General features: G+C 35.1%; 1 protein-coding gene across 1 annotated transcript in view; it reads right to left on the bottom strand.

Moving 5' to 3' along the window:
• ADAMTS20 (ADAM metallopeptidase with thrombospondin type 1 motif 20) overlaps positions 1-11966 on the bottom strand; it is a 262945-nt gene that overhangs the window by 178701 nt on the left and 72278 nt on the right. The window contains exons 5-7 of the mRNA XM_042780536.1: positions 8812-8895; positions 8293-8417; positions 6938-6978 (exon numbers count right to left, since the gene is read on the bottom strand). Coding sequence (XP_042636470.1) covers positions 6938-6978; positions 8293-8417; positions 8812-8895 — 250 coding nt within the window. The remainder of the gene's footprint in view (positions 1-6937; positions 6979-8292; positions 8418-8811; positions 8896-11966) is intronic.

Here is an 11966-nt window from a genome sequence, read left to right as displayed (position 1 = left end):
TTTTGTGTTTCTCTAGAGAACCCAATCTAACACAGCATCACTTTGATTTATGTGCATAAGTGTAACTGGAAACTAGGAAACATGAAAGGGTACTAGGAAACCATCTATTGTTATGTAAAGGTCCAGAATATGTAGGAATGAGTCATTTTAAAAAATGGCTAGACCTATTTTGGCCAAAGCTTGTACTGCAAAGATGTTCAACAGAATATAGATAGTGTAAGAAATAAAATGTATTCAAAAGATTCCTGTTGAATTACTGACTCATAAAATATAACTGAAAAGCCAGAAAATAATTTATACAGAGGGAAGAAAGGAATCTGTTATAAAAAATCCATCAGCAGATATCTATTTCCATATGCATGGAAGATTACAGTTTCTGAAGGGCTTTCCAAACAAAAAGAAACTAAGTCTTTACCAAAAACTACCTTTTAATATATACTGAACATGATTTATAAGAACTATCAAGGCTGTCAAGTTATACCTCAAAAAGTTAACATTCTCTCTCTCTCTCTCTCTCTCTCTCTCTCTCTCTGTCACTTCCTCACTCACTCTCTCTCTCAGTCACACACACACACACACACTCATATTCTTAGCTCAAATCCAATTGATAAGCAATGAACACTAAGGAGAGAAGCTACTCTGTGGGCAAATACTGATAACAGCACTATGGTCCAGAGACTAAGAGCTTGTAGAGGAACCTTCAAAGTAGAAGATCTGATCCTGAGTTTTCTACATTATGCCAGGGGCCCTGGTTAGCAACATCCTTTGTCTTGCAGTAGAAACAATTGAAAACTTCTCTGAAAGAATGTATGTGCTATTTATATTGTCACACCACCACCCCCAAATTCCATGGAGTAGTACATTAAGTGAATATGAACTTGTAATCAAAGATCACCAAACACAGAAAAAAACAAGCCAGCATAAGACAAAGTTAGCAGAAACAACACATTTGGCTACTCAAATATTTCAGAAAAGGGAACTGTCAGAGATAGAATACAAAATTATTACATATAAAATGTTTAAGGAAACATGAAATGCAATTTCGAATACGAAAAATTACAATAAGAATATAAACAAAATAAACTAGCAGAATTTGGATAAAAACCAAATAGAACTTTTTAAATTAAAAAAAAAATGTATATCAAAGTAGGAAATTCAGAAGTGAGTAACTATAAGACTACAAACAGCCAAAGCAAGAAATTGCAAAATGGAAAAATAGAATTGAAGGAAGCATGGAAGCATGGAGAACAGAATGAGAATATCTAATATAAAGGTAATTAGGGTCTCACAGGAGAGAACAGATAAGACACAAAGGCAAAATTTGATGAGATAATAGGTGGTATTTTTCTAGGATTGCAGGAAGATAATAAGACCAGAAACTAATGAAATAAAAACAGAGAAGATACAAAAAGTCAGTAGTTGTTCTTTGAAAAGACAAATACAATAGACAATATTCAGGTGCAATAGATCTATTAAAAAGAAGAGATGCATAAATTAATAATAGAAATAAAATGGGGTACAACTATAGACAGAGCAGTGCTTAGAAAAATAGTAAGAAAATTCCATGAAAATAATCTAACCTAATAAATTGCACTGCTAAAAGAAATGGCCAAGATTTAGGAAAATTTAAAAATCTAACTTGTAAAATCAATTCAATAAGACATCAAACCAAAATAGTCCTATTACCACTGGAGAAATTCAGTAAGTAGTTAAAAACTCCTTCCCAAAGAAACATAAGACCCAAATGTTTTCCAGGTGGGATTAATCAAACTTTTAAGACATAGATTATTCCAATACTACACAAAATCTTCCAGAAAATTGGCAAAGAGATAATACAACCTAACTTATTCTATAAGGTCAATAACACCTTGATATCAAAATTAGACATAGACAGTGAAAGAAAGGAAAATTACAGGATTTTGAGCACTTTCACTCATGGAAATGCATGCATAAAATTTTTAATAGCAGTGTGTTTAAAAAAAGAAAAGAAAAACCTTGATCAATGTTGGGTTAGCATTAGAAAATTTATAAATCAATTCACTAGAACAAGATGAAATAATTATGTTTATCTCCAGTTGAGTAAATATCATATAGATCATTTAAAACAGACTCATAGAAAACTAGGATGACAAGTTTATCTGCCAAGAGTCTACAATAAATGTAATTCTTAATAAGAAACTATGTAAGTTTTCCCTTTAAAATTAAGAAAAAAAAGGCACTGATAACTACTAGCATCAATTCTACTGACCATTCTACTAGACTTTCTTGTCTTACAGGAACATAAGAAAAATACATCAGAATTGAAATGATTAAAGTAGAAGAACTGTAACTGTCATAATTCACAAATTATATAATTATCTACATAAAAATTCAAAAAGAATATACAAGTAAGTTATGAGAATTAACTAGAGCAATGGATCAGGTGGACAGATTTAAAATCAATAACCAAAAAATATCTATTGTATTTCTTCTATCTACCAGCATCAATATTTCCATTGAGCCTTAAACAAAAATAAAGTCTAACAAAAGTTGTGCATGAGTGATTTGAAAGGAAATAGTATATGCTATTGAATTACATATTAGAAGACCTGCATAAGTGGAGAGATAATGTTTTATAAAGACTTGACATGTTAGTTCTAAATTTCCTATGAAAGAGCAAGAATAAATACTTTTGAAGAAAATAAAGTGAAAGTAGATATCCCACCAATTATTAATATTACAAGAATATTAAAATTAAAAGAGGGTGGAATTGGTGCAAGGGTAGAAAAGGAGGGGGGTTGATTGCCCAGTTTTCCTTCCAAGGAGTGGCTGGTGGGTTTGAACCACCAGCCTTCTGCTTAGCAGTCAAATGCCTTAGGCACTACACCACCAGAGCTCCCCAATCAATGGAATAGAGGGACTATATTCAGACTCACATGAATACAGAACTTTATATGTGACATGACAGATTCTAAGGAAATAAGGGGAACTATTCAGTGCATTTGTTGTTGTTGTTGTTGTTACGTGCTGTCGAGTCGGCCCCAACTCATAGCGACCCCTCCTTGGGTTTCCGAGGCAATATCACTACAGAAGTAGGATTGCCCAACCTTCCTTCCGAGGAGTGGCTGATGGGTTTGAACCACCAGCCTTCTGGTTAGCAGTCAAGTGCCTTACGCACTATGCTACCAGAGGTCTGGGGCAATTGGTTATCCTAATGAAAAAGAAGGAAAACTAGAACCCTATATGCTATCACATCAAAAAGGTTTAATCCAAATGGATTAGAAATTTAAATGTAAAAGAAAAAATTTTAAAACATGCTCAAGAAAATAGGATAATGTTTGTATCTTAAGCTATGGAAGGATTTCTTAAATAAGATATAAAAGTATTAACTTTAAAAGAAGAGGTTTATTATAAATTTTGCTACATTATACATTTTCACTGAGAAAAAATTTGATAAAAAGTATTTGCAACATATATATACCAAAGAGGGTTTTGGTATCAAGAAGTTATAAAGAATAGCTACAAGCAGTAAGAAAATAAACAAATTAGTAAAAGGAGCAATATCAATATGTCTTTCATTTATTTCATTTCTCACAGAAAATATAAATGACTAATAAACATATGAACACATATTTAAACTTATTAGTAATCAAGAAATTAAAAATTATGGCTCTAGTGAAATACATTAAACTATTAGATTGGCAAAAATGAGAAATCTGTAGATACTAGGTAGTCATAAAGATGCAATCAGAATTAATGCTTATCACTACCAATTAAAAAAAAATAACTCAATAACATCAAGTTGATTCCCACTCATAGCAACTCCCATTGGATTTCCAAGGCTATAAATATTTACAAAAGCATGCTGCCTCATCTTTCTTCTGAGGAGTAGCTAGTGAATTCTAACCATTGACCTATTTGGTTAGAAGTCAAATGTCTTAACCACTACACCACCAGAGTTCCTTACACTATCAATAAGAGTGTAAATTGGCACAACTACTTCAGAAAATAATTGGTACATTACCATACTTAATGACAGAAATTCTATCCTTCGGAATATACCCTAGCTCCCACAATAAAATTCATAGGAAAAAAAGAACAAAACAAAATTAGCCTAAATATCTACTTCTGTTGCTGTTGTCAGGTGTCATGCAGTTAATTCCAAGAATAGGACCATTGTGAAGAATGGAAATTCCAGAATTCCAGAACATTCAATAGGAAATAGGAATGCCAGAACAGTTCATTGTGATCATGAGGAACCTGTGCATAGACCAAGAGGCTGTTGTTCAACAGAACAAGGAGATACTGCATGGTTTAATATCAAGAAGGGTATATGTCAGGGTTGAACCCTTTCACCATATTTATTCAATCTGTATGCTTAGCAAATAATCCAAGAAACTGGACTAAATGAAGAAGAACATGGAATTAGGATGTGGAGGAAGATTCATTAACAACCTGTAATTTGCAGATGACAGAACCTTGCTTGCTGAAAGTGAAGATGACTTGAAGCACTGACTGATAAAACTCAAAACTGTAGTATGGATTATACATCAACATAAAATAACAAAATCCTCACAATTGGACCAATAAGCAACATCATGATAAATGGAGAAAAGACCGACATTGCCAAAGATTTTCACTTGGATCCACAATCCACACTTCACACTCAAGGAAGCAGTAGTGAAGAAATCAGACATTGTATTGCACTAGGCAAATCTGCTGCAAAATATTTCTTTAAAGTGATGAAGAGCAAAGATGTCACTTTGAAGATTAAGGTATGCCTAACCCAAGTCATGGTATTTTCAATCACCTCCTGTGCATGCGAAAGCTGGAAAATGAATAAGACTGGCAAAGAGCTGATGCTCTTGAATTGTGCTGGCGAAGAATACTGAATATACCAAGGACTGCCAGAAAAACAAACAAATCTATCCTGGAAGAAGTGCAGTCAGAATGTTCCTTGGAAGTGAAAATGGCCAGACTTTGTCTCACCTACTGTTTTGGTTTCCTGCTGCTGCTCTAACAGAAGATACCACAAATGAGATGGCTTGAACAAACAGGAGTTTACTCTCTTACACTTAAGGAGGCTCAAAGTCTGAGTTCAAAGTGCCAGGCTCTAGGGGCTGGGTAAAAGCCCCTCTACCTTGGGCTTCAGCTCTGCCTTCTGCTCCCGGCCCACTGAAGCTGGAGGCTTTTCTTCACTCAGCTGCTGGCTGCTGAGGGTGACAAACCCAAGGTTGACAAGAAACAATGCACAGTCCCAATGTTATCAAACCACACAGCAGGCCATTAATTCAAATCCATTAAAAGTCCCAAGATCAGCAGAGCATGGTAGGCTGCTGAACAATGACTCGGCTACATGCAGGGTTCAAGCATGCCACAAGCTAGAGACTATTCCCAAAGCTGCTTCTTATATACAGAAAGCAGACCACATCCCTAAAGCAGCTACTCAGCTGTTTGTGGTAGATCCCACCATGGAGTTGATTGCCACTCTCATCGTGGGGAATAACTACCACCAGCTGCCCAGCCACTCAACCAGGCCCAGCCAAGGAGACATACTTTAACTACCATACCTACTTTGATCATGATGTCAGAAGGGACCGTTCCCTGAGAAGGATATCATGCTTGGGAAAGTAGAGGGTCAGAGAAAAAGGGGAAGACATTCAATAAGATGGATTGACACAGTGGCTGCAGTGATGGGCTCAAGAATAGCAAGAATTGTGAGGATGGTGTGAGACAGGACAATGTTTTGTTCTGTTGTACACAGGGTTGCTATGAGTAGAAGCCAATTTATTGGCACCTAACAACAACAACAGTCAATTCCAACTGATGATGACCCCATGTGACAGGGTATTACTTACTACCCCATAGGGTTTTCTAGGCTGTAATCTTCATGAGTACAGACCACAAACAGGTCTCTTCTCCACAGAGCAGCTGGTGGGTTCAAACTACCAACCTTTCAATTAGTAGCTATTTCACCACCAAACCAAAACAAATCAAACCCAGTACCATTGAGTTGATTCTGACTCATAGCAACTCCCATAAGGTTTCCAAGACTGTAAATATGAAACCATTTTTATAAAACTGAAAAAGAAGCAAAACCAAACAGTATCTTGTTTGTTGTTGTTGTTATGTGCTGTCGAGTTAGCCCTGACTCGTAGCGATCCCTCCTTGGGTTTCCAAGGCAGTATCACTACGGAAGTAGATTGCCCAACCCTCCTTCTGAGGAGTGGCTGGTGGGTTTGAACCACCAGGTTCTGGTTAGTGGTTGAGTGCCTTAGACATTACACTACCAGAGCTCCTTACATCTTGTTTAGGAACACATATTTATATATTATAATTATTTTCTTAAGATGATGAAAAGAAGTGGCAAATATAAAATTCAGAGTATCGGCTACCACCTGAGGGAAAGCAGGAAAATGAAATAAAGACAAAGTGTAGGCCATACGATAGTATTGAACAAAGGTTTAGCTCTTTAACCTGGTGGTGGATTTATGGCTGTCTACTTCAATGTTTTGTATTATAATTTTATTGTAAATTATATTTAAAAAAAAACAAAACAACTCACTGCCATGGAGTCGGATCCGACTCATAGCGACCCCTCCTTGGGTTTCCGAGGCAATATCATTACCCAGTAGATTGCCCAACCTTCCTTCCGAGGAGTGGCTGGTGGGTTTAGGCTACATATATTATTTTGTATGGATCAAATGTTACATGATAAAACACTTTAATTAAATGTATCAAACTTTATGTAGTACCGGATATTTAGTAATCAGTAAATAAATACTAGTTCCTAATATTCTGTAAAATTCAAAGCACAATTAAACAATAACAACTATAATCAAAATAACCAAACAAAATTATTAAAATATAAAATGAAAGGAAAACAACCTTCAAAAATTATTTTATATAATTTAGTAAGCAATTATATAGGCTAAATTTAATTTACAAAATAACTTACCTAATGTGTCACATTTCTCTCTGGTTCCACAAATGTCTTCCCTTAAAACAAAAGGTTTATTTTGAAGCATTTTTAGAAACTATTTTTGCAATATATCAAATAAAGATTAAAAAGCTTTAACTATGGCATAACTATCATCACACACCATCTTCCAAACTCTAGTTCTTATTATACTCTCAATAACGTTAAGCTAGAATAATGCACCATTTGTGCGTATCAATAAAAATAAGTGTTATATAGAAGCCATTGTTATAAATAGTTGAAACTTGAATCAAGTTTAATAAAAAACTTTCTAACCATATTATGCATCTCTCTACCATAGTTATACAATACATGTAATATAAGTACCCTTTTCTGAATAATTCAACGTTATTATAAACTTTACCTATTATTGTGTCTGAAAAATAATGATGTTTTCAAACTTTACCATGTTCTTTACTTATTTATTTATTTTTGCTTCTGCATTAACTAGCCTTGACCATTCAGTTCTATGGATCTTCTCTCTTGCCTATGGTCTCCTCCCATAGCCCTTTTCTCTCATCTTGAACTTGTTATATTCAGTCTTTGCTACTTGGACTCTAACTACAACCCAGGGAAAAATGAAAGACTGATGATGCCTTCCTGTGTATAAAATTAAGTCAATCCTGATTTAGTTTGGAAAAGAGATAAAGTCATGTCAGCTATTTCACATGGGCTAAAGGCTTTCATTGCAGTTATGGAAACCTGAGACTTCTGTGAGTCTGACCTCTAAAATGAAGGATTTATTTACTTTGGTCAAGCAAAATTAAATAAATAAGCAAACAAACTAGAATCTAATTATATTGGTAGCATCAATGTTGCTGATACAAAGGTTTGAATTAACAATGTGCAGTGGTGCTTGTTAAAGGGATAATTACTTTACAACAGCAGTAGCTGTTTTCATATAAATAATTAGGGCTGAGAACAAACCTGGGGGGGGGGGCGCTGGAAATTAAGACATAAATTGAGCATCAAAACAAAGAACAGATAGTTTAAAAAGTAGAGGGAATCCAAAACATGGGCAACAAAAAAAAAATTCAAAAGCTCTTTTTCCAAGCCAGTGGAAGACCAAGTAGGGAATGAACAAAACTTGTTCTTGGTTCCACAACTATGTTCATTTCAAGGTACAATCCTTGATGCTCTCATTCTGTCACTAACATGATAAAAAGATATTTTGCTTAGGTCATTTCATCGCCTTGCAACCTGACATTGCTAATCAAAGTACTCAGAATATTTCCATGTATTATCAATTACTACGGTATTAGGAAATATCATTGATCATGCTAGAGAGAAAAGGCAAATAATTGCAACTAGAAGGGTAATTTCTAAAACTATACCTAGTGATAAGAACAGCAGTATCATGGTGGGAAGGGTGGGCATCATCAAGAACATTCTGAGTTTGTTGCCATAAACAAAAGTTGCGTAGAGTGGTAGCTGCATTAAAACTGATGACTGGTCCTTCCTACACAAAAAAAAAAAATACTTCAGTACTATATAAAACCACTCCTGACCTCTTTTCCTTCCAAGTTTATCAACATCAGCACAGATTATCAAACAGTATATTCATAAACAAATGAAGAAACAGCATTGTCTCTCCATATATTCACCCAAACGTATTTTCCAAACCAAATTCACTGCCACTGAGTTGATTTCAACTCATAGCAATCCTCATTGGGTTTCCAAGGCTATAAATCTTTACAGAAGCAAGCTGCCTCATCTTTCTTCCACAGAATGGCTGGTGGGTTCAAACCACCAACATTTTAGATAGTATCCCAATGTTTTAACCACATCCCACCAGAACTCCTTACTAAAAGCATACCACAACTAAAATTACTAACTGCAGACCTATTTCTTACCTGCTCATTGTGGATTACAACTAATTTTACAATTACTATATTTATAAGATTTCCAATACTTGAGTCCTTATAGATTGCTGCAACCTGCAAGGGAAAAAAAAAATGTAGGATTAGATGCCTCAAATGAATTTTTCTTTTCAAAAGTTAATTGAAATTGGTGCTATAGCATTAATTCTCCAATTTAGCTACACATTGGAATTTGCTGGGTAATTTTTTAAAATCCTGATGATCAGGCCACTTCCCTTATCAATTAAATCAGAAACTTTGGAGTCAGCACTCAGGCCAGGTTTTATTGTTGTTGTTGTTTAAATACTGTTTTTAATGATTCCAATTAAAGGCAAGTGTCAGGACAATTATCCTAGATCTTACTACTCAAAGACTGGTCCATGGACCAGGAGTACATATCACCAGGATCTGGTTAGCAATGTAGAATTAGAATCTCAGGACTTTCTAGACCTAGTGGATAAGAATCTGCATATTAACAAGATCCTCAAGTGATCTAAACACACATTAGTGTGCACATAAAACTTACAATTTTCCACTAAGACCAGAAGTAGAGCCATCACACCATTGGCCAAAGCTGCTTCAACACAAAATCTAACATGATTGTTGCCAATGCCGTTTGTGTCGAACGGTGTACCACCAGAACCAGAGCCAAAGGCATCTCTGAAGCTACTGACATTGCAGGGTCAGTATGCACTTACAAATTCTAGCAACTTTACTATTGTTTTAGCTGTACAGTTACAAGTCCTTATAGGCTTGTCATCTCTGCCTACATTGATGCCTTTCACTTTGGTGGTACCATGTCTTGGCTAGAGTGATGGTAGATCCAGTGAGGTTGACGGTAACTTCAGTTAAGACAAGGACAGTTAGATGACTGACAATTTCAAGTAGATCTGTTAGCACTGCAGTATTATCCACTTTAAAGTGGGAGTTATGAAAATTCATCCTTCAATTTATAAATATTCATTTCATATTCAGATTTTTTTAAAATGTCTACTGTAGAAAACAAGTATACTAACATTTGTTACTTCAGAGTTACACTTTGATCCTATTATTTTAAAGGGAATTTTTAAATCAAATTATAAGATAAAGCAAATAATGCCCTCTGGTGGTATAGTGTCTAAGGCATTTGACTGCTAACCAGAAGGTTGGTGGTTCAAATCCACCAGCCACTCCTCGGAAGGAAATCTGGGCAATCTGCTTTTGGAGAGATACCATCTTGAAAACACAAGAGAGGGTCGCTATGAGTCAGAATCGACTCGACGGCAATGAGTTTGTGGGTTTTTTTTTTTTTTAATTTAAAGACAAAGGCTCTTTTCTCTCTAAAAATTAAAAATATCTGTGAACATTTCTGTGATGGAGAACGTGTGTTCCCAGTACTCCACAGAGAAAAGAGTTTAAACATTTTGAGGTACCTACATGGTTAATTACCACACTCCTATCTCAAGATACTGACTACATAATGACAACCTGAGTGTTATTAACTATAAAATATATAACCACAAACACTCAGAACCACAAAAATATTTAGAGCTTCAGAAGGAAACAGATACTTCAGCTTTCTTGAAAAGTGATCACTAGCTAAAATTTGGAAACATACTACCAATTGTTTTGAAAAAAATATTTAAAAATATATTATTCCAACAAAAATTTCCTTAAGTGGTAATTTCAGGGAAAACCAAAAGAATTCTTAGAAAAGATGGGAAGTAGTTACAGTGAAACTTGTGAGTGCTGGAATTCAATGAAACTGCTTTGCTTTTCCAGGACTCCGAAGTTTTCGCCTTTGACAGAGTACAGTCCTGCCACTTTTCTATTGCTCTTTTTTAGTGGAAAATATTTTAGTTTTCCTTCTCTGGAAGGTTTCTGCCTTATACAGGTTCTGGATTTCACAGGTTTAACTGTATAAAGCATAGTCTTTTAAATTAAACAAACCAAGATTCAAGTTCTAACTGCCATTTGTTGATAATAATACCTACTTCTCTGGCTCCTATAGGGATTAAATAAGATAGTACACAAGCACTTAGAATGGTCAGCCACTCCTCAGCAGGAAGGTTGGGCAATCTACTTCCATAGTGATAATGCCTCAGAAACCCAAGGAGGGGTCGCTAGGAGTTGGGTCTAACTCCACGGCACATAACAACAATAAATATAAAAATAATTATAAACTCTAGTTTATGAGTATTTTGGTAGCTTAATAATGTATACAGAAATGACATTTAGCGTAGTGCCTATGGCATTTGACTGCTAACCAGAAGGCGGGAGGTTCAAACCCACCAGCCACTCCTTGGAAAGAAGATTGGGTGATCTACTTCCATAGTGATACCGCTTTGGAAACCCAAGGAGGGGTTGCTGTAAGTTTGGGATTTTTTTCTTTTTTTTTTTGGTTACCCACTCAGAGGAAGGTTGGGCAATCTACTTCTGTAGTGATACTGCCTCAGAAACCCAAAAAGGGGTCGCTATGAGTTGGGTCTGACTAGACCGCAGTGTGTTTGGTTTGGTTTTGGTTACCCACATTCTTTAAGGATGAAAGCTATAGGCTATCAGATATTCAAAACCTCTGCTCACTGGCACATGTACTACATTATATATACTATACAATTCTTTACAATATACGTTGTGTTTTTCCTCACTGATTTTATCATTAATTCTAGAAATTCTTGAAATATAAAGATCACCAAGCTATTTTCACATTATTCAAGCTCTCTAAAAAATTAAAATAAAATAAATAAGTCACATATTATTTCTGTATCATTGCTCTCATTTTTATTAAATTATTGAAAGTATTCAGGCATTTTATTAAATTATTGAAAATAAACAGCTCAAGAAGATATCACAAGTATTTACTTTGTGCAGAGGGGTCAAGGTAGACCCCTTCTCCAAACTGCATATATAATCCATTTGCTCATTGTTGAGAGCATTCAGCCATTTTCCCCATCATATCCAGAGCCTCAACATACAAAAAATACTTTTTGATCATATTCAAGTCTAAATCACATTTTTTTTACTTTTTCCTGTGCTACTATGCCATTATCAATAATATCCAAGAACAGTATCAATATTATAAATGTGTGTGTTTTCATAAATCCAGTCAATGCCTACTAAAAAATTAGGGAAAAAATAACCTGAATGACTCCTTCCCTTTCTCACCAACT

This window comes from Orycteropus afer, unplaced genomic scaffold (assembly GCF_000298275.1).
Source record: "Orycteropus afer afer isolate SDZICR_OR568_19922 unplaced genomic scaffold, OryAfe1.0 scaffold00045, whole genome shotgun sequence".
Taxonomy (NCBI): Eukaryota; Metazoa; Chordata; class Mammalia; order Tubulidentata; family Orycteropodidae; genus Orycteropus; species Orycteropus afer.
This window is presented reverse-complemented; position numbering and strand designations above follow the sequence as displayed.